Source organism: Dothidotthia symphoricarpi (assembly GCF_010015815.1).
Source record: "Dothidotthia symphoricarpi CBS 119687 unplaced genomic scaffold P153scaffold_8, whole genome shotgun sequence".
Classification (NCBI taxonomy): domain Eukaryota; kingdom Fungi; phylum Ascomycota; class Dothideomycetes; order Pleosporales; family Dothidotthiaceae; genus Dothidotthia; species Dothidotthia symphoricarpi.
Window position 1 is genome coordinate 498023 of NW_022985015.1, and position 21151 is coordinate 519173.

The 21151-nt window shown below is 50.3% G+C and overlaps 6 protein-coding genes across 6 annotated transcripts; 3 read left to right on the forward strand and 3 right to left on the reverse strand.

The window, feature by feature from the left end:
* Window positions 1–1171: 1171 nt before the first annotated feature.
* P153DRAFT_288345 (uncharacterized protein) lies at window positions 1172–1645 on the forward strand (the record flags this gene model as incomplete). Its single annotated transcript, XM_033663594.1, has 1 exon — window positions 1172–1645. The coding sequence occupies one exon, from the start codon at window positions 1172–1174 to the stop codon at window positions 1643–1645; it is 474 nt and encodes a 157-aa protein (XP_033524714.1).
* A 327-nt stretch (window positions 1646–1972) lies between these two features.
* On the reverse strand, window positions 1973–7896 carry P153DRAFT_384608 (nonribosomal peptide synthetase 6; the record flags this gene model as incomplete). Its single annotated transcript, XM_033670356.1, has 2 exons — window positions 1973–7399; window positions 7450–7896. 2 exons carry the CDS (start codon window positions 7894–7896, stop codon window positions 1973–1975), a joined length of 5874 nt encoding a protein of 1957 aa, XP_033524715.1.
* A 1426-nt stretch (window positions 7897–9322) lies between these two features.
* Window positions 9323–13803, reverse strand: P153DRAFT_314090 (leptomycin B resistance protein pmd1). Its single transcript, XM_033664907.1, has 2 exons — window positions 12605–13803; window positions 9323–12555 (listed from the first exon to the last, which is right to left on the reverse strand). The coding sequence occupies exons 1-2, from the start codon at window positions 13539–13541 to the stop codon at window positions 9554–9556; spliced, it is 3939 nt and encodes a 1312-aa protein (XP_033524716.1). The 5' UTR covers window positions 13542–13803; the 3' UTR covers window positions 9323–9553.
* A 102-nt stretch (window positions 13804–13905) lies between these two features.
* On the reverse strand, window positions 13906–15439 carry P153DRAFT_314094 (uncharacterized protein). Its single transcript, XM_033664908.1, has one exon. It carries the CDS (start codon window positions 15222–15224, stop codon window positions 13941–13943), a length of 1284 nt encoding a protein of 427 aa, XP_033524717.1. The 5' UTR covers window positions 15225–15439; the 3' UTR covers window positions 13906–13940.
* A 65-nt stretch (window positions 15440–15504) lies between these two features.
* On the forward strand, window positions 15505–17370 carry P153DRAFT_395758 (uncharacterized protein). The gene is made up of 2 exons (XM_033671426.1): window positions 15505–16716; window positions 16770–17370. Exons 1-2 carry the CDS (start codon window positions 15754–15756, stop codon window positions 17130–17132), a joined length of 1326 nt encoding a protein of 441 aa, XP_033524718.1. The 5' UTR covers window positions 15505–15753; the 3' UTR covers window positions 17133–17370.
* A 1191-nt stretch (window positions 17371–18561) lies between these two features.
* P153DRAFT_384612 (acetyl-CoA synthetase-like protein) lies at window positions 18562–20723 on the forward strand (the record flags this gene model as incomplete). Its single annotated transcript, XM_033670357.1, has 5 exons — window positions 18562–19000; window positions 19049–19343; window positions 19394–20100; window positions 20156–20478; window positions 20568–20723. The coding sequence occupies 5 exons, from the start codon at window positions 18562–18564 to the stop codon at window positions 20721–20723; spliced, it is 1920 nt and encodes a 639-aa protein (XP_033524719.1).
* Between the last annotated feature and the right edge of the window lie 428 nt (window positions 20724–21151).

Genomic DNA, 21151 nt, shown 5'->3' on the forward strand with positions numbered 1-21151 from the left:
ACATCGAAGAGGAGTCGTGAACCTCGTGGAGGGGCAGTCCCATCTACCCCTCATCTCTGTTAAGCGAGAACCTGGCGGCCCCACACGTGACTATTCCCTTCTCAGTCTCCACAGCCTTCCTCTCGATGCAAAAATAGATAACCCACAGGTCAAAAAGAAATTTTCCGGTACCGGGAATCGAACCTTTATGGATGTTAGTTTGTGTTGTACTGCATCATCTCGAAGAACTTACCCGGGTCTTTCCGGCTCTATCTCCGACAAGAAGTGGTGAAAGCGGAATATCCTAGCCTCTGGACTATACCGGAGAGGACTGGTTTGATGAAAATTTGTCAAAAAAGTTAACCCATGTCTTTTCTGGTTATTTGTGCTAAGAATGGAATTTCAGAGTGGGGTGGACCATGATGCGTAATGATTGTTGCTAGTCTATGACTACTGTGGGCTCACGCCAACTGCGATTGTGGGGTAACCTTGGGGCCGTTTACTTTTGCTGAACTTTCTATTCGTGTTAAACCTCTACATGCGAAACAACTGTACAACTTTGCAGGGCAACGTTATACCAAGGTACTCAAAGAAATCAGTCTTCTGCTACAAAATCGCGCCCATGGCCCAATATATTATAGTACAAGATTTCATCCGTTGTTGTGAGGTTGTTACGATATACTATAAGGGACAGATTCTGACTTGATCAATTCCCCGAGTCTCGGCTGAAATGTTAGAATACAAGTCAACCGGCCGCGAATTTGAATCCAAGGTATGGTTGTCAGATTTCAAGCTTTGTGGGGCTGGTTAGCTATATACCGCGCACAAATCAAAGCTATGGCCTAACACTTGGGGATGCCTGTTCACCACCACAACATGGAGAACCGGGCCGGGAAGCGCGTCCACCAATATGTCAAGGATAAGGGGAAAAGGACGAATTTAGGAAGACACGCAAGCTATGGTCTCTCCTAAAGGATAGCGCCTGCGAGAGGCAATGACTACTTACCGTGTGGGAACACCTTAGCTCCTAGATCGCCTATGTCGAGTTGCATCCGGCTAGGCCAGCGTCAGCACTAGCACTCCCAGTGACCTTAGACTACATCTCTATCGCCCTTCTCAACATCTAACAAACAATTCCGAACCCCAAAATCCCACTCTCCACTCCAAAATGCTCACAGACAAGCAAACAGCAATGTCACGCTCCACCTCTCCAATTCCAGCCTTCTACTACCACTTCTTTACCACGCTAGACCCGCTGATCTCCCTTTCGGCAATCTACATGAACTTCTTCTCTCCCGAAACGATTCTCGGTTCCGCATTCGCTCCATCATCGCCGTGGTGTACCGTAACGCCCTCTCACACAATGCTGATGCACCAAGCGGGCGGCGCTTTCGCCATGTTCGCGTTCCTTATGGTCTTCATGTTACGCGCCACAAATGATCTCAAGGTCTGGAAGTACTTTGAAGCTGGCGTGTTGATGACGGATGGGGCGGCATTTTGGAGTCTGGGGAATGCGTTGGCGAGTCAGAGGCGGTTGGGTGTAGGAGAGTGGAGAGGGGAGGAGTGGGGGACTGTTGTGATCTTGGTGGTGGTTAGTGTTGTTCGCATAGCATTTCTGATGGGTCTTGGGATGGAGCAGAGGAGGGTTGCGAAGAAGATTGAGTAAGGATGCGAGGGCTCTTTCACTGCTGCTTCACACTGCGAATCATGCTTTTGTTTACGGAGTAGAGAGAGTGGTTGATGCTAACCATATTCAAGGAGATGCTGCGATACCACTCAATGGAAGTCTCTATGTGCTATCTACAGAGTTTTGAGCGCAACATTGCAAGTTCGCAATTTCGAAGCTTGTGAAAGATCTCCCATAGTTCTTGGAGGAAAGAGCGTCGGCAATACATACGCAAGCCGAGATGAAACTAATCTTGAGATACGCAAATTACTAGAAAGGTCTCTAAATTCAGGAAACATCTTAACACCACCCTGATATCACTCCCTATTACATCACACCTTCAAAGTCCTCCAAAGTGGGTTCCTTAACCTCCCTAGAAACCTCATCAACGTCCTCAAAGATCCTCTCCCCAACCTTACCCGCCATGAGGCTTCCCAGCGCCTTCCCAACTTCCTGCAGTACCTCCTTCGCAACAGGAATCCATTCCTCGAAAGTGACAATCTCAATTCCCAACTTCTTCCCTCCATCTTTGACGAAAGCCTGACACTTCCACTCCCTCAAAGGCTCTGCATGCGGGTACAACGTCTCAAACTTGGCCTCTACCCCACTACCAAATGGCAGTTCCTCGACCCATTGCGGCGCCTGGTGTACCACTGTATCAAACCATGTCACCTCCTTGGGATCCCACGTCGTGCAGTTTTCCACGATCTCGGCGAGACCCATGCCCTCATACGCTGCAGACTCGATGTGCTGCTTTTGCACAAAGTTTAGGAGGTCGAGATGTGTCCAACCGGATTTGAAAGGCACACGGAAAGGAATATACTGCCATGTTGGGCCAAAGATGCGATCAGCGGATGGGGCGCCGATGTTTCGGCCTGTGACGACTTCGCCGAAGACGACATCTTTGATGTTGAGGCGACGTGCGAGAACAATGGCCCAAGCGGCGGTTGGGAGCGAACCGATGGTAATGTTCTGCGGACGGGAGGAGATGTCGAATTCGAGATAGATGTCTGCGGCCTTGCGGTGCGTGAGTGGGATATCTGGCTTGAGAACAGACATTTGTGAATTTGAGAGGAGTTGCTGCCAGTAGGGGATGCTTTGGGGGATGTTGTTGAGCACAACGTGGTTTACGTGTTTGCTGAATGCCACGGTTTCCGGGACAGCGGTGTCTGCGTACAGAGCTGAGAGCTGATCGAAGAGCAACGGCAGACAGATCTCATCGTACTGTGCGTGTGAGATGCGGAATACAAGGGTAGAAGCACCGGATGTGGAGGTGAAGAGTGTGAACGCTATGAACGAAGAACCGTAGGGCTTGGGTGCTTCGATGTCCTTTTGAATGTATGTCTTCGCGTAGGTGTCGACATCGTCATCGTCGGCAACAGCAACTTCACAGTATGGCACTTGCAGTGAGGAGATTACTACACCAAGCGTCTTCCTATCGTCTTGAACGAAGACGGTGCGCAAGACTTCATTGCGAGCTACAAGCTCCTGGCAAGCTTGAGCAAGCTTCTGGCGGTCGATAGCCGTAGCGAACTTCATGAGCTCGTAGCGTAGCGAATATCGTGGAAGATCAACTGTGCCTTCGACAGCGAGTTGTTGAAGCGGCCGTGTGGGATAGATGTTTGCGATTTCCCACTCCGGATTCTCCAGATAGGCACACATGCGATCGGCGCTAAATAAAGAGGCATCGGCACCAAGGGCAACGAAAGGCGCATCGACCTTGATTTCGGACTGTGTTGACGAAGACTCTTCAGCAGCAGAAGCAAGTTCAGAGAGGGATTTGCTCTGAAAGACCTGCGCAACAGTGATGTTCAAACCTTGTGCACGAGCTTCAGGTACAAGACGCATGGCACTAATAGAATCTCCTCCAAGTTCGAAGAAACTGTCGTTAGGGCTGATATCGCTCTTAGGCATGCCCAGAATGCGACTGAGTAGATCAAGAAGCTTGTCTTCTTTCTCGTTGCCTATCGACGCAGCTAGCTCGAACAGCGACGAACTCTGGAAGATCTGAGCGACCGTGATGTTGAGCCCTTGCGCTCTTGCCTCTGGCACAAGTCTCATAGCACTGATGGAGTCACCGCCAAGTTCGAAGAAGCTGTCTTCTGGCTTGATATCCGTCTCCGGCATACCGAGAATACGGCTCAAGAGACTGCGGAGCTTCTCTCCATTCGCAGACAGTGCCTGGGCAGGAGTGTTGCCAGGGGTATAACCATTCGATGGCGACATCTGTATCGCACTATCCGTCATCATGTCCGTCGGCCTCAACCTTAGCGCATCTTGTTCTTCTTCAGGATCTAAGACTGCAATATCACCCAACTTGCTCTCAGGGTTACCAAGAAACGCAGTGACGATACGATCTAGCACCACAAGCACTTTCTCCATAGCCGGTGAAGTGATACACTTTGAGTCGAAACTGGCCATGATCAAGAAGCCGTTTTCGTCCAATGTACAGACAAGCATAAGCGCATAAGTATTGAATTTCAATGCCTCTCTTGCTGCCTCAGCATCATCAGCGGGAAGGAAGGCATTTGCTGGCGCATGTTCGAAGGTCTCTTCTCCAAAGTTTTCTTCCTCCTTGGGGTTGAGGACCAGACCTGTACGCAGCTCGCATGCTCCACGAGCGTCCTTGCTCAGGCGACGGATATTTTGCAGACCAAGATGCTCGTGTGGAATTTGCTGTACTGTCTGTGCGTGCACAGTCTGCAAAAACTCGGAGATAGGACGGTCGAGATTCAGACGGACGCGCACAGGGATGGTGGTAATCATTGGTCCCTCGATCTCCTCGATACCGTGCACGGGAGCGGAACGACCAGTTGTAGTCTCACCAAAAATTATGTCAGGATGGCCCATGTAAAGCGACGAAACGAGCGCCCATGCACCACGAATGATAGTGGCGAGGGTAAGTCTGGAGTGTGCAGAAGTCGGAACATTGACGTAGTGCTCAAGCAACGAATCGGCTTGAGTGATGTACCCTTTTTGCGGTAGAGGAGGAAATTGATAGGGGTTGGCACCATCCAGTCTTTCTTTCCAGTAGCTCTTTGTTTCACTGGGATCCAGGTTCGTGAGATACTTGATGAAGTGCTTGAAGGTTGTAGGGCGAATTGTCTTGAGGCCATTGAACGCACGATTGATACGTTCAAAGACTAAAGGCATCGACCATCCATCGTAAATGGCATGATGCATCGAGATGACGAAGTGTGCTTTGTCACTTTGAGGTTCACGAACCACTCCGTAGCGGAACAAAGCCTTTCCCAGATCCATTGGCTCCTCGCGGTCCAACTTAAGATACTCCGAGAGGTCAGTACCATGATCGCGGACCAGTAGTCCGTCCTTGAGCACGACCTGGAACAGGCCACGGCCAGGTACGTTGATCATTCGTGTTCGCAGAACCGGGGAATCCTCAACGGTTGTATCATAAGCTCTCTTCAATTTCTCTGCTGCTTCCACTGGAAGTGTCACAACACGCTGAGCGACATACGCATCTGGGAACTTGGCGGAAAGTGCCATCAAGCCTTCTTGGAGGGGGGTGCATGAATAGACATCCTCAACTAGAGAAGCATCGATGCCACAAAGCTCAGCACTTTCGTCCCTTGCTTTCTCCATGTCCCAATCCTTGGGAATCAAAGCGAATGGAAGGATCTCACTGTCCTCTTCACCAGACAGCGGTTTTGTTTTGGCGGCCATGGCCGAAAGTGTCGAGTTCATCATGATGTCTGGAACCGTAAGAATCACTCCGTCTGCCCGCGCAGCAGCCACCAGCTTCATAGCCCTGAGAGAGTCACCACCCATGCTGAAAAAGTTGTCGTTGGCGCTGAAGTCCGCGTCACCACCTAGAACTTGCGCCCAGAGTTGGCCAAGCTTGAGCTCCATCTCTGTGGTCGGTTCCTTTTTCTCCGACATAATAGCGTTGAACCGCCTGAGATCTTGTCGCGTGACTGAAACACCAACTTCGCGAAGCCGCTTTCGATCCGTCTTGCACGACACAAGCAGAGGCATCTTCCACAATGGAATGTATGCGCTCGGAACCATATAGCCAGGCAGGTTCTTGAAGAGCTCCTTTGTCATCTCCTGCAGAGCTGTCTGGAACTTATTGGAAAAGCTGCCGAAGACGTTGCCGTCAAGATGTCGCATACCGCTTTTCTTTTGCTCAACCAAGAAGGCAACAAGCGTGGGCTCCCCAGTGCCGCCGGGCTTGATAACTTCAGCCGCAAGCTGGGTGTCTGAAGGAAGATGCTTCTGCATATTGTACTCAATCTCAGCAAGCTCGATTCGTTGTCCACGAAGTTTGACCTGCTGGTCCTGGCGTCCAACGAAGATGACCTCACCATTACCGTCAGGATCGTAACGCACAAGATCACCGCTCTTGTACATTCGTCCGTGGCGACCAGGCATAGTCTTGCTTCCCTGGATAAGGAACTCTGGATCTTCAATGAACACCTCCTTCGTTTTCGCTGGGTTGTTCAGGTAGCCGTCACCAACGATCGGGCCCTCAATGAGTAGCTCGCCCACAGCACCAATGGGCACAAGTTTGTTGTGGTTGTTGGGCTCTGTTAGCCATACTGCGCATCCTTTGCCTTTGCCCATGGTAATGTACGGTTTGGCACCTACATCCGCATTGATGGTAGCTCCGACGGTACATTCTGAAGGTCCATATGCGTTGACGACCTTGGTTCTTTGGCCCCAGGTAGCCGCATCGCTGGCTGATACACCTTCACCCCCAAGTGCGATAGAGTCAAGATGATCTAGAATGTCCACGTCTAACGTTCTCGCAACGGAAGGAGTCATGCCTGCTAGAGTGACACGCATGTCTCGCATCGCTCCACTAAGATCGTTCATTCGACGGTCTTCAGAAGGCGTGCAAAGAGTTCCACCGTGTGCCAGAGTACAAAGCATGGAGTCAATACACACATCAAAAGCATAGCTTGCGAAGTCCAGGACACGAGAATGTGATCGGTAGCCTACATCGTACGCACGTGGCATCGCCCCGGAGGTATATTGACTGTGCGAAATGATGCATCCCTTTGGCAGACCCGTGCTTCCACTTGTGAATTGAATATAGAGTGCTGCGGATGGCGATACGGTCGGAAGTGTTGTCTTGGGCTGCTGCTCGGCGTATGGCCCGTGGATTTTGTCGAATTTTGATTCGGCAATAGGGATGATAGTCGCAGAGGGTGCAATACGTGCACCAAGCGTAGCTTGCGTCTTTGATGCGATAAGCAGTGAGGCATTGATCTGCTGTACAACCGTACGCAATCGTCCTTCGGGCTGCGCAGGATCAAGGAGTGCAAAACACGCGCCCGCCTTCATTACGGCGAGCACTGCGACAACTGTCCATCTACACTTTTCGAATAGAACTGGAATGATTTGCTTTTCCGAATCGTCCAGTAATCGCAGGTTTTGCGCCAGATGGGTCGAGTAATCATCCACTTGGCGATATGTCAAGCTTCCATCCCATGCTTCTATCGCGGTTTTCTCCGGTTTATTTTGCGCTTGTTCAGACACCATCTCGTGCATACAGATTCGTAGATCTGGTGGCATAGGCGTATTCCAATTCCATATCTCTTCAAGTTCGTTCTCGGACACGGCAAGAAAGTTCGAGATTGGGTGTTCTGGCTCGGAAAATAGGGTATCAAGTATAGAAACAAAGAAATGAAGCTGCGAAACAGCTTGGTGACCAGACAAATTCGGAGCCTGCCATCGGGACACTGCTTGGAGTGAACCTCGCGTAAACTTGAGCGACACTTCGAAGCTCCACTGCGAGCACGTCAGTTATTATCCTACAAACAGCATTTCATGCATCATACTTCTTCAGATGTTCCGTCGTTCAAGAAGATAGTGGTTTCGTCACCGGAGATATTTCTCAATCTCAGGTTTCTCAACTTCGTGGTCAGACTGTCACATGTCTCGTGACTGGGTGAGTCTAGATCACCTGCTGAAATGCATTGTATCTTGTCTTTTTCAGCATCTTTGGCCCCCCATGTGAACTGGTGAAACACATCTCGCTGGTATCGCTGGATGAGTACAATCCAAGCCGCAAGAACAGTATCCAGTATTGAATCTTGTGGCAGATCTTTGGGAACGTATATGTCCACCTCATTTGAGTCGGAAACATGGCGATTGGTGGGCGCACAACCATTGGAGTACGTTCCATTCTGTTGTGTATCTAGTGTACCATTGCTGTACACCTTCTCGACACGCTCTTTCGGAATTTCACCAAAGCGTATCGTGGGCTCGCCGTTCGGTAGATGCATCTTGTTGGGATGGTTTGAGTGTTTCTTAGTATGTTTGTAATCCTCCTTCGGTGACTTTAAGGATTGAAATTGGGAGTGAGCAGTGAAGTAGTGCGGATCTGTCCGAGTCTGGCGAGTCAATTCCCAGACCTTCTCATGGAAAGAGCCGAGCATCGTAAAGGAGTATCGGTCAAACTCTCCACATGAGTTTCCATCTTGGTCAGAAGTATGATTGACTGCCCACACAACGAGCAAGGATGGGGCTCCGATGCGCGCACCATCTGACTACTATGTCAACCTCCATAAAATCCGACAGCAGCCGCCGGCGTCATCTTGGTATTCGACACCAACGCAGGGTTGCCCACTATACGCAATTGCGTGGCGGCTCACGGATTGGTGTATCGGCTCGGTCATTCCCTCACGTCACCGCTAAGGATGGGTTATCCCCTCCTTGTGTGGTACACCTCTTCAGCCGTAATGAAAGGCGCGTCACCCCGCGCGTCCTACCCCCACAGTCAACGGATCAGATTAAAAATTTGCGTGTTAGCTTCATCTGATAATTTTAGCCGTTAACTAACGTTGTTGTTCTGCACCCACGGAGCTTCCTGTTCGAGGGAGAATGGACGCGAAGAGTGGAGTTCATGCAGGGTGACATCGGCAAGATGCGGATCGTTTTCATCTGATAACGGCCGATGCTCGGAGTGGGCTCAATTGGTGGTCGTCTGTGGGCATGGGTCGTGTTTACTAGCCTGATGCCTGTCATTGTGCATCAGACGACCAAGCGCCTGAAAACGCAAAAGGGCCGGTATTGCACAGATGCACCCTGTCTATCACTTTCTTGGCTGACATAGTAAATTCGACCCCGGTCATGGTCAACAACGAAAGAACAGGGTTTGTGTCGATACCATCTTCTGAAGACTAGTGTTGATGCGTGTTGCAAGTTGTACCGAGCAGCATTGATGTTGCCAAAATGGTAGTTGTACAAGGGGAAGGCTTCGCTTGGAGCGGATCTGATAACGCTCACATGCCAGGGGGAGGCACGGCGCTGTCAATTGCCGAGAAGGCTTGCCTTTGTGGCGTGAACTAGTCATAGTTGCAGCTGAAAAGTTTGTTCGTCTGGCGCTAAAGGTGCAGTGCAGCACCACCATGACCTTTTACTCTACCACGACTAGCCTGACAGGGACAGGATGGTGACCGATGTATACTGGAGTTACCGCAGTTTCGTAGCTTAACTAACCGAAGTCAAGTTGTTACGAACAGCGCCATTCAGTCGTCTGCATCGGTTTACGAGTCCAAAAAACAAGTATAATTTGAAGGTTCGCTGCAAGACAACTGTTCTGCATAACCTTCCTATTACGGAAGTACGAAACGACATATCTGCAATCATGTGAGTAATTGGTTGTAGATTGGATCCCCAACCAAGCCTGCATAAGCACGTAGACAGCAAACTAGTTACATGGAAGACAAGATTTAAACATTTAAATCCTTAACGAAAATGCTCGTCCACAAGTTGGAGTATCTATCATTAGATGGTATCAATAGTGCGAAAGAAGAGTAAGAGACTCTATCAACTTTCCGAGTTCCAAGAGTGGATAAAAAAACTGCCAGAAGCCAAGGGTTGGTATGATATGATCAGTTTTGAACAGATTAGAAATATATTATGATGATGCGGACAAGACTATTCTACCATCTGATGCAAGGCATTGACACGGTAGCTTTCACTACGCTGCACAAGGTCTTCGTGTCTTCCTTGATCTACGACTTTACCCCCATCCACCATGAAGATGACGTCAGCCCTAGCAATGGTACGTAGCCGATGGGCGATGGCAATGACCGTAACGCCGTGGCCCTTGACAGCTCGTTCAAGACCAAGCTCCAAGGCTTTTTCGCTTTCTGCATCCAAAGCGCTAGTGCTCTCGTCTAAAAGCAGAAGCTTTGGTTTCCTCACTAGAGCGCGTGCAATGGACAGCCGTTGCTTTTGGCCACCCGACAGCTGCGAGCCATTGGCACCGCAGTCTGTCTCGTAGCCCTGTGGCAGGTCGACAATCGTTTCATGGATGTTGGCAAGCTTGCAAGCCTCTTGGATCTCTTCATCTGTAGGTGTGTGCCCTGGTCGCGCTCCAAGAGAGATGTTGAACTTTATGCTTCCTTGGAAAAGCACATTAGCTTGAGGTACGTATGCGATGTCGTCGCGGAAAGAGACGCCGTGATGATGCGAGATATCGTAACCGTTGATGAAAATACTGCCGGAAGTGGGACGGTAGAAGCGTTCAAGCAAGGCAAGAACGGTGCTCTTGCCTGCTCCCGAAGGACCGACAAGTGCACAGAATTGGCCAGGTTGGATGGAAAGCGACAAAGATGTGAGCACTGGAATGCCAGGACGCGCGGGATACGAAAAAGAGACATCACGGAACACGACCTGAGCGCCGCCGCCTCCAGGCGAAGCAGGTGATGCTGACTCCCCTAACGCTTCTATATCTCGCTTCTCATCTGCGTTGTAACCGGAAGCCGGAGACGATCTACCAGATGGTATGCCTGAAGAGTCTCCCCCCAGCTCGATGAGTCCACAAATACGCGATATAGCGCCCTTGGCTTTCGATATCTCAGGAGCAAGGGTGAATAGCTGGCCCCAAAGCTGGGCGGAGACAAGCATAGCTATGAGAATAATGAAGAACTCGGTCTGCTTATATCTGCCCTCACTGACGTTCCTGTAGCCCCACCAATACGCCAAGGCGTAGATGAAGAAGCCGCAAGAGTTGGCAATTGCTAGCCAGACATTCGTCTTCAAGCTCTGCTTCACCATTTCTTTACGTGGGCCTTCCAATGATCTTCGGTAAGTTTGTACGATCTCATCTTCGATGGAAAGTGCATGGACGGTGCGGATGTTTGCGACTGCCTCGATTGTAACTCCAATGGAAGACGAGAACGCACTGGCATGTTTAGCTGCAAAGCGTCCGATGGCGCGAAATTGCATAAACCCAGCACCTAAAAGTATGGGAACTGTAACAAGGCAGACGATTGCAATCCTCCAGGCAATGATGTGGGAGAGGATGATGGCACCGACGAAGTTGACGATGACGGAAAACAATGTGCCGGCAATAGAGCCGCTGAACCCGGCTAGGGCATTACCATCCTTGGTGATGAACTCGAGAAGACTCGATGGGCTTCGCCCTTCGGATTCGTGCCACTGCAACGGCTGATGCAGAAGGGCTTGTAAAGACAGATTCCGGACTTTGTAAACCAATCGCTCAGATACTAGTCCGAAGACTGACCAGCTTGTGAAGTTTGCGAAAAACACCACACAAGCAACCATGAACCACATTCCGGAGAGAAGTTCGCCTCGTGATCGAATATAGTTTGGCTCATTACAGGGCGACATGCCGCCCATGATATTCCCGAACAAGAGACTGGACGCGATGTACTGACCACCAACGATCAAAGCAGCGAAGAATGCGAGGGCAAGAAGAAGTATGTACGGTCGTACCAGTGGAGCCATTGTCTTGCGAGTCGAACGTGCAACTACTTGCTCTTTTGTTGTGCTCGCTGAATCTGGAGAATTTGCGTCGCCCCCCAAGACTGCATCGCTCTCTTTTGGGTCAAACACCTGTTTTTCGTTTGGAACTACACTAATCTCAGATTCGGAAAGACTTGTTCTAGAGCTGGATGTCCCGTCGCCGGTGGGCTTGACGGATTGAAGATGCACCATATCTGCATAGGATCCTGCCTGGCTCATAAGCTGTTCGTGAGTGCCCTGCTCAAGGATGGTCCCCTTTTTCATGACAATTATCTTGGATGCATTCCTGATGGTCGACAGCCGATGAGCAATCGATACGACGGTTCTTCCTTGGGAGGCTCTTTCGATTGCGGCTTGGATTCGTTGTTCGCTTGCCGAGTCGAGAGCTGCTGTGGCTTCATCGAGGATGAGAATTTTTGGGTCCCGAACCAAGGCACGAGCAAGAGCGATCCGTTGCTTCTGTCCACCACTAACGAGACTCCCGCTTGAGCCGACGAGCGTGGCGAAACCAAACTCGAGACGATCGATGAAAGTAGCAACATCCGCGAGGTCTGCTGCATGCTGAACCAAATGAATGATTTCGGCCACCTCAGGTCCGGCCTTTTTAGCAGATTCGATAAGATCGTGGCCGTTTCTAGCCTCCTCCGTGAGTTGTGCCAAGGTATCGCTAAGCAAAGTTTTCTCCAAGTGCGAATGTGCCGGCGAGTTGATGAGGCCAAGCGCAACGTTCTCTAGAATAGACCGGTCTAGGAGTGATGGCTCTTGCTGAACGAGACTGATGAACCCTCGAAGGGTTCGAACATTCAAATCCTTGACATCATGCCCATCAAGCCAAACATTCCCGCTCTGTGGATCGTAAAATCGGCTGATAAGACTAGCGATGGTCGACTTGCCACTTCCGGAAAGACCGACAATCGCAGTTAGCTTTCCAGCTTCACAGTCGAAAGATATGCTGTTCAAGACGGGTTGATCAGGCCTTGATGGGTATGTGAAAGCAACTTTGCGAAACTCGATTGATCCATCAACCATAGAAGGGCTTTCGGAAGAGGCCGAAATATTGTTGATGGTAGGCTGAGTTTCAATGTCTTTTTGCAAACGCTTGAATGCAGCTACCGCGCCTCCAAAGAGTGGCAATAAAGGAGCAACCTGACTTAGAACAATGGCGCCTGAACAACAATCAGCAATGACATAGCAAGGGGAGGATTGGGTATCTACCATCTAACAGAATGAAGGTCACAGTGTATATCTGTCCAATAGTCGTGTTTCCGTTGCCCTCGATCGCATCGGCGATTTTACGGCTTCCCCGCCAGTATCCAAGTGCACTGGCTGAGAATGCAATAAAGTAGAGTAGACCGGCCTGTACTGCTGCAGTATTCGCCTTCTTGATACCTGCTTCACGAGCATCCCCTAGATGAGCTCTGAACTTCTCCTCAAGTCTTGTGTTGGCCCCGAGAGCATGCACAAGCCCGATATGACTTAAAGACTCAGAAGCAATGGCACTCGCTGATCCAAAGCATGCCGACAGCTTCGCAGTATACTTTCCGAAAAAATGACCGCCAATCACTGCCATGAGCAAAAATGCAGGGATCAACGAGATCAGAATGCCCGTAAGCTCAGCATCCCTGGTGAAGCCAACGATATATGCAGTGACACAAAATGACACACATGCTAGAGCAACACCCACTTTCTCGCAGGTGCCGCTCTCGATTGCCTGAATATCGCCATTGAGTCGAGAAGATACCTCGCCGGCTTGAAGGTTGTCGAAGAAAGCCAGGTCCTGTCGTAAAAGATTCCTCAGATATCGATCACGAACGCGTTGAGCTAACCGTTGAGATGCTATGCTCCAGCACACAAGATGTACATAGATCAAGACCAAGCTGGCAATGGCGAGATAGACCAATAGAAGGATTTGCGAGTCGATTGACTTGGTCGAGCCTCCGGAGTCCTGGTTGCATGTTGCGTCGTTGAAGTCGTCAACCAATTTTCCGAACACAATGGCCACGATGGGAAACGGGACTCCTGCTGCGATAGCTGCAACACAGCCGACGCAAACAAGGACTACGTCCAGCCATGTAGGATCAGCATAGAAAAGAAGATGAATAAAGCCAAAGAAGGGCTTGATAGACGCCCGCGAAGGCCTGGTAAGATGCATCGAGCATACAAGACCAAGTCTGATTCTAGGGTTGACGGATCACTCGTCGTCGTGATGTGATAAAGATGTCCAGACGCGCCTCCGTGAGGTTTGCCAGGACGCAGTGGTCCCACCAAGACACCATAGCCAGGATCAACATAGTAGCCGAATCGTTTGCATAACGTCAATAGAGGCTAACTGCCTTGCGTGGCGTGAAAAAGAAAAGACGCACGCGTTATGCAGGCGCGTGCACAGGGTGACGATCTGTGGTGGAGAATTGAGACGTGTCGCTGGAGAGCGAGGCCGGAGAAGAGCTTAGCGAGATTATCAGATTGATTTGATTATGTACTAGCGCGATCAGATAAAAATTTGCCTAGCGCCGCCCCACCCGCACCTGCCCAATTCGCACCACCTTCCCCATCACATCCTGGCGTGGAGAACCATTCTATCCCGTGCGCCCTCGGTTGGTGACGACAACGCACTCACCACCTCGCCGGCTCGTACGGCGATATCCTTTGCCAATGAGCGACCGCCTTCTGAGTGCGCCGACATTAACCACACCCTGCAATCCTCAGCAACAGCGCCGTGCTTGAAATGCACCTCTTCCAGGCTTTCGCCTCTCTGATGGCAGCCCAACACAAGCGTATCCAAGCTTTGTAGCAGCTCCCTGCTTGATAGCGGAACAGCGGTAGTGTCCTTGACGATGAAGTCCGACTTGGAGCATGGCGCAGCTGCATCTTGGCCGATGAAGACACGGAACGTCCACTCGCCTTTACTAGCGACCTGTTTCTCGTATGCACGCGAATAGATGTTCTGGATGAGCTCCGACGTTTCGGTGACTGAAGGCTGTCGTTCGCCTGACGGTGTAGCCCAGATTGAACATAGTTGCGGCTTTGGTGGCTCTTGCTCGCCGAGGATCCTTAATGGAGCCAGAGACTCATCTTGCGTCACGACCGTAATATTGCCCAAATGAGGGCAGGACAGTAGATCGTCTATGGTTTCCAGAGTTTGTTGACCAGATCCCACAACAGAGACATTTAATCGCGGCTCGCAAAAGCCACGAAGCTCGATTCTTCTTGAAAAGTAGTCGTTCATCGGGATAATTCGTTGTCCAGAAAGAAAATCGACAGTGGTTAAGACGCTTGGCTTTGTACTGCTTTGTTGTGATAGGGATGGTGCGATAATGCTCTTTGTCCGCACGGTGTACGACTTTCCATTGCCATCCTTCACTGCAATCCTCCAACTCTTTACTGTGCTGGCTTCTGTTTCTGGAGCTACGCCAACAACTTCACAGCCGTACCGCACTTGGTCCTTGAATTGATCCGCGGACCATTTCATATAATCCTCAAATTCCTCTCGTAGAGGATTCAAACGGTCGGAGTTTGCGAACTCAACGAGACGACCGCGAGCGAGCAAATAGTTGACGTAGCTGAACGCTGTTCTTGGATTCCGAATCGTGGCGAGGTCATAGATGAATGGGCTTTCCATGCGTGTCCTGGCAATATGGGAGCCTGAACCCCATGAAAATGAAGGCTTTCGCTCGAGGAATAGTATATTGGAAGGTTTGCGAGCTTCCCGGTTCGCAATGGCGGTTGCTAGCTGGGCAGCTCCAAAACCGATGCAGACGAGATCAAACGAAGAGTTTGAAGTAGACGAGTTAGAGATGGGCTCTAGCTGTCTGGTAGGCTGCTCCGTCGAAGTCATGATGGGTATGCTGATGTCGCCCTTGGAAGCAGTGGCAGTGATAGCTGTCTCGGTTCGATGCAAAGAAAAGTTTCGGGGCTCGTCGTCTGATTTGACGAGGATTTGGTATGTATAATCGTGTGAGCTCGGCTTCAAATTGCAGGTGCAGGTGCACTGACCTTCAAGGTCAAGCAAAACATAAGCAAGATGCAAAAACTGTGACCGGTGTTCTAGCGCCGACTGTGGTGCATACCACCTACGTGGGTCTGCATGCGACAATGGCCATCTCAACCAGGGCCCACATAGTGTGACCAGCCAAGATATACCCCTGTTATAGACTATTTGGACCGGCCAACGAGTTAGCACGTTCGTTGACACTGCATAATGCTGTGGACCAAGTCGTCGAATACGCCCGGAGACCTCGGCTTAACTTGGCCTTCATACGGTGAGCTTTTGGCCAACTTGAGCACTCTCGAGCGCGTTGCAGCCCCAGCCAACTTGCATCATTCGGACTTTCTTGCACTCTTCTTTACCGCACCGCCTCATTACCATGGCACAAGAATCACAGAAAACAGACGCTGTCGTCGGGCCTTTAGTCCTCAAGCTTCCACATCCATACCTTACAGCTTATGCAGTTACAAATGTTGCTCCACAAGGCAAGCCTACAAGCAATCGAATACTTCCATCTTCCGCAAGCACCAGCGGCAAAGGGACTCCTCCACCAACGCTACTGCACAACGAAACACTCTCATTCAGCGGTATTGCTTTCTTAGCTCAAGATGCAGAGCCGCCAAAAGGAGACAACAGTTCTTGGGCTCGAGCACGACGATCACCTTATCTTACCATTTCCTGGTCTGGAGAGCGACCTTCCGTCCCGCAGCTATGGCTCGTCTCCTATGCGTTGGTTTCGCTGCATCCTTTAGTCGAGAACTTTCGAGTTCTCTTTTCCGGCAAGGACTCGCAGTCACTAGCCCAGGAACTCCACGCGACTGGCCTGTTTCATCCTCATCCCAGAGCCTCCAGCACATCGGCACCACACGATGGACACTTGCTTGTAAGAGGTAGCTTCTGGCAGGGTGCTGCGTCACCGTTTGGTCCTCGCCCTGTGTGGGCACCGAGGCTGGATGCGTCCAACAAGCCAATCATCCAACACTACCCTACGTTCCCGTTCCAGATTGCACCGTCTACCCAGTTCCCGGCCGTACCACGGCACACTATGCATCCTGTAAGAGAACCCAAGCCTGAACCTGGATCAATCATCTACAGCCGTTGGATACCCCATCTGAAGGAGCATTTTACAATGATCGCTGTGGACTACACCAATCACGACCACCTTAAACTATTCCATCAATGGCAGAACGACCCACGTGTCGCTGCTGGTTGGAACGAGACTGGAACATTAGATCAGCATCGCGAGTATTTACGAAAGCTTCATGAGGACCCTCATGTGTTGACCATGTTTGCTGCATTTGACGATGTGCTGTTTGCATACTTTGAAGTTTATTGGGCAATGGTAGGCTCACATCTGATACCTGTCTCGTACACTAGATACTAACATGGCATTAGGAGGATCACATGGGTGCTCACTACCAGGCATCACCATATGACCGCGGCAGGCACTCACTAGTCGGCGATGTCAGGTTTAGAGGCCCGTATCGAGTCTCTGCCTGGTGGTCTGGACTCATGCACTACATATTCTTGGATGAGCCCCGGACGTGGAATCTTGTCGGTGAGCCAGCAGCCACAAGTAGTACTGTGTTGGCGTACGACTTCGCCCATGGTTTCCATGTCGAAAAGCTAATGGACCTGCCACATAAACGAAGTGCGCTTATGATGGTGAACAGGGAGAAGTTCTTCACGTTGAGTCCATTCGTATGGGATGGTGAGAAAAAGGTCAGGCCGAGTTTGGATGCGCTTGCGAAATTGTAAATTGGGATGAGGTTTCCATTTCACTTCGTTGAGCCTCGATATCCACTGTACATGCGATGATCACGTTTTTGCTTCAAGTTTTTGATTCCAGCCATGATTGTTGAACGGCATCGTATGCGAAATGGACTTAATTCAATTCAGACCCTATGTGTTCAACAAATCTTGCGTGATCCCGAACTACAAGGTTTTTGTAGATTTCGAAAAATACAACTCTTAACGTTGTCGCTCTAAATCAGCCGATACGCTACGTCTCACCTGTAGAAGACATAGTGCACACGTCATACTTTTCCTGGTCAACACCAATTATGTCTCAGTAAGAGCTTTCATTGCTCAGTGCGCCTAATGCAGGGTACGGATCTGATAACTTTATTCATGCGTGGCGTCGTCATCTCGTGTATGCACGGTCCATGATATTATCTGATCCGTCCCTATATGCGTACCCCGGCCCATGCAGGACGCCGACGAACGCAGGGTTTCGACATGGGCCTGCAGGTGGACTTTTGTGGGCGTAACACGTAACGGCAATTTGGAGATCAGATTCAATGTCGTCCCGAGGAGAATGGATGCACCCGGCAAAACCCTAAGGTGTTCACGGACCACCACAACGAGCGCAAAACTTTTTATCAGATGTAACATCTCGAGCCTTGACACATGCCAAGTTCGCCAGACGCGGATCAGATAACTTTATGTAACCGAATTTAACACCGGCCCGCGAGTGGGCATTTCCACCTCCACGCCCCATCCGCCGCCAGCCTTCCATCTGATAAAAAGAATTTGCCACACCAGGCTTCAAGCAGTTAACCACCGACGCCGCTAGCGACTGTGCGCCCAACAAAACAAATCTTATCAGATGAGATTAATGCCCGTCCCCTGTTCTTAGTAAGACCGGGGCAGGACCGTGTTCTGTCATCGGATTCGTCTCCCACGCTTCACCACCAGTCCGCGATGATCACTTCCAACTGAGGACGCAATCTGCAAAATATCTCCATAGCTCCGCTAAAAAACGAGACGGCACGACAATAGCGGCATTACCACCGAATGGAGCCAACCACCTGATGGTGTGCTAGGCAAGCCGAACATGTCATCTCTCAAGGCCGTGTGAGAACCAAGACTAGGCAAAACAACGCTCCTCGTCCCGCGGACTGTCATGATGGAATACATAGTCATAATACTTAGATCCGAGTCATCAGCGAGCTCCTACTGTGGCCACTGTGAAGATAAACCTATGCAGACAGTCGGCCCCTTGAACATTCAACGCTGATCGCTTGACTTCTTGCTGTTGATCTTGCACGTCGTCCTCTCATCGCTAGCTTTCAATTCCACAGTGGGCATCTTACCCCTGTCACATCTTATCAAGTCTCATTCGCGTTCGTACCATCAATTGCAATTGGGTAGGGGGCTTATCAGGTGGACTGCATGGTCAAAAGATATGGCAGAATTGTATGATCAGTCGCGAAACGACGCCCTCCAACGTCTAAACCAAACTCTCCTCCAGATCGACCCATATATCCTCCCACCGTATCCAAATCTTTCCATCGTCTCTGGACCACTCGATCCTCCCCTTCTACAATGCACAGTTTCGCAACTGCTCCGTCAGCAAGTCGATGCATATTCAGACAACGAAGCGATCATAATACCATGGACTGGCGCGCGATGGACATATCAAAAGTTATGGAACGAATCGAGTCTGCTGGCGCGAGCTTTGCTTAGCTATGGTGTCCGGCCGGGAGATAGGATAGGCATTATGAGCGGGAACTGCGAGAAATACATTGCGGTATTCTTTGCTTGCGCTAGAGTTGGGGCTATATGTGTGACATTGAACAACACATATACAGCGACGGAGATGAAGTACGCGCTCAGGCATACGAGTAAGTCCTCCATCATGTGGAAAACGACACTTGGTCTAATTGATGTAGAATGTAGAGTTCTTTTCACCACGCCAACAATCGCAAAGTTTGACAACACTCCCTTATTAGAAAAACTTCGAGATGCGGAAATCACCTCAATATTGCCAGATTTGAAGACTGTGTGCCTTATACGAGGTAACCAGGAAGGGTTCATTCCCTACGACGAGTTTTTAGACGAAGCGCATAGGGTGCCAGACCATATCCTCGATATGTTTGATGGTATAATAGGCCCGCATGACGTTGCGAATCTTCAGTTCACAAGTGGCAGCACTGGAAATCCAAAGGCTGCGATGTTGACACACCAGTACGTGTGATTGTTTTTGTCAAGGCGAGTGACTACTAACCTTGCTCCAGTAATCTCATCAACAACTCTCGGTTTATCGGCGATCGCATGAAGCTCACCCCCAATGACACGCTCTGCTGCCCACCACCTCTTTTTCACTGCTTTGGCCTTACCCTTGGTCTCCTTGCAACTCTCACACATGGTGGCAAGATCGTCTTTCCGGCCGAGTCGTTTGATCCTGTCGCATGCATGTACGCTATCTCCAACGAGCACTGTACTGCTCTGCACGGCGTACCAGCAATGATAGATTCGATTCTCAGCGCCGAGAGGCCCTCTGGCTGGACATCGGAGCTTCGTACTGGTATTGTAGCGGGAAGTCCTGTGCCCCGTTGGCTGATGGAGCGCATGGTCAGCGAACTGGGCATGACGGACTTCACATCTAGCTACGGGCTCACCGAAGCGAGTCCTACCGTCTTCAATGCACATACTACTGATTCACTGCATGCACGGTTGACAACTGTCGGAACTGTGCTGCCACATGCTCGGGTCAAGATTGTTGATACAGAAAACATGGTCGTGCCGATCGGCGTAAGAGGGGAGCTCTGCATCACTGGTTACCAGATGTGCAGGGGCTACTGGGAAAATCCGGAGAAAACAGCGGAACTTCTGGTCAGGGATGAGCACGGTGAGCTGTGGCTACATACTGGCGATGAAGCTGTCCTGGACGTTGACGGATACTGCACGATCACAGGGCGGTTCAAGGACATTATCATTCGAGGTACATACTTTGCATACATGGTTCCTAGTCATGGACGATACTTATCAAACTGTAGGAGGAGAGAACATATATCCGCTCGAGATTGAAGAGCGACTGGTACAACATCCTTCCATTGCGCGCGCCATTGTTGTGGGTGTATCACATCAGCGCTACGTCGAGGTACCTGCAGCCTTTCTTGAACAACAAGAGGGCGCCGAGAAGCCGTCACTTGAAGAGGTCAAGGCTTGGGTCAGAAAAGTACTCGGCAGGCACAAGGCTCCCGCGCATGTGTTCTGGCTTGGAGAGGACTGTAGCGCCGAAGTGCCGCTTACGGGAAGTGGAAAGATCAAGAAGTTTGTGCTGAGGGATGTCGCTGAGAAGTTGCTTAAGGAAGGACAGGTATGAATTCAGGCCTGTGAGTATGACTTCACGATCACAGATAATGTAGTCATTGATGTGCGCAGCACTGACGATACTCAGGTACTTAGCCCAACGCTATTGATATAAACTTTGAGGCGGCCCGCTTACCCCAGCTCGAGCACGAGCTTGCGAACGCTCCGCGGTGCCAGACCCCAGACCTCAGACAGGCACGATCGATTAGGTACTGGAACATGGACATGCAATACATCGTAGATGATTTCTAGTCCTATCCAGGTGTAACGCTAGACTTGCATGCAGTACATATTTCACATTTCACTTTCCCCTGTTAGCGCCGAACAGCACTGTATTCTATTCCTATTCAGACTCAACTTTAGCGATCCCATGGTATAATATGCGTTCACATTACCCTCTTTCATTCTTTTTTCTTGTAAAATATGGAGTTTTGTTGTTCTTATCTGTTTACAGCTCCGAGGGAGGCTTGCAGTTGTCGCACAGGAAACGTCATCACATCGTCAAAGCATTACCAGAGCATCTGGTTGGCGTCTTGACAACAACACGCTCACCTTACCGCAACTACTCATGTAGCCAATCGCGGAGAACTTATTACATCGAGCCGTCATCATTATTTACAATTCGGGCAGTGGCAGCTTCAAAAACATACCACATCCCATTCACGTGCATGCCCTCAGGC

Excerpts from the sequence above, each read along its gene's own strand:
- P153DRAFT_395758 (XM_033671426.1), top strand. The coding sequence starts at position 15,754 with ATGGCACAAGAATCACAGAAAACAGACGCTGTCGTCGGGCCTTTAGTC. Across the intron at positions 16,717-16,769 it reads TTGAAGTTTATTGGGCAATG|GAGGATCACATGGGTGCTCA; the intron begins GTAGGCTCACAT and ends ACATGGCATTAG.
- P153DRAFT_314094 (XM_033664908.1), bottom strand. The coding sequence starts at position 15,224 with ATGACTTCGACGGAGCAGCCTACCAGACAGCTAGAGCCCATCTCTAAC.
- P153DRAFT_314090 (XM_033664907.1), bottom strand. The coding sequence starts at position 13,541 with ATGCATCTTACCAGGCCTTCGCGGGCGTCTATCAAGCCCTTCTTTGGC. Across the intron at positions 12,556-12,604 it reads GACCTTCATTCTGTTAGATG|GCGCCATTGTTCTAAGTCAG; the intron begins GTAGATACCCAA and ends ATTGTTGTTCAG.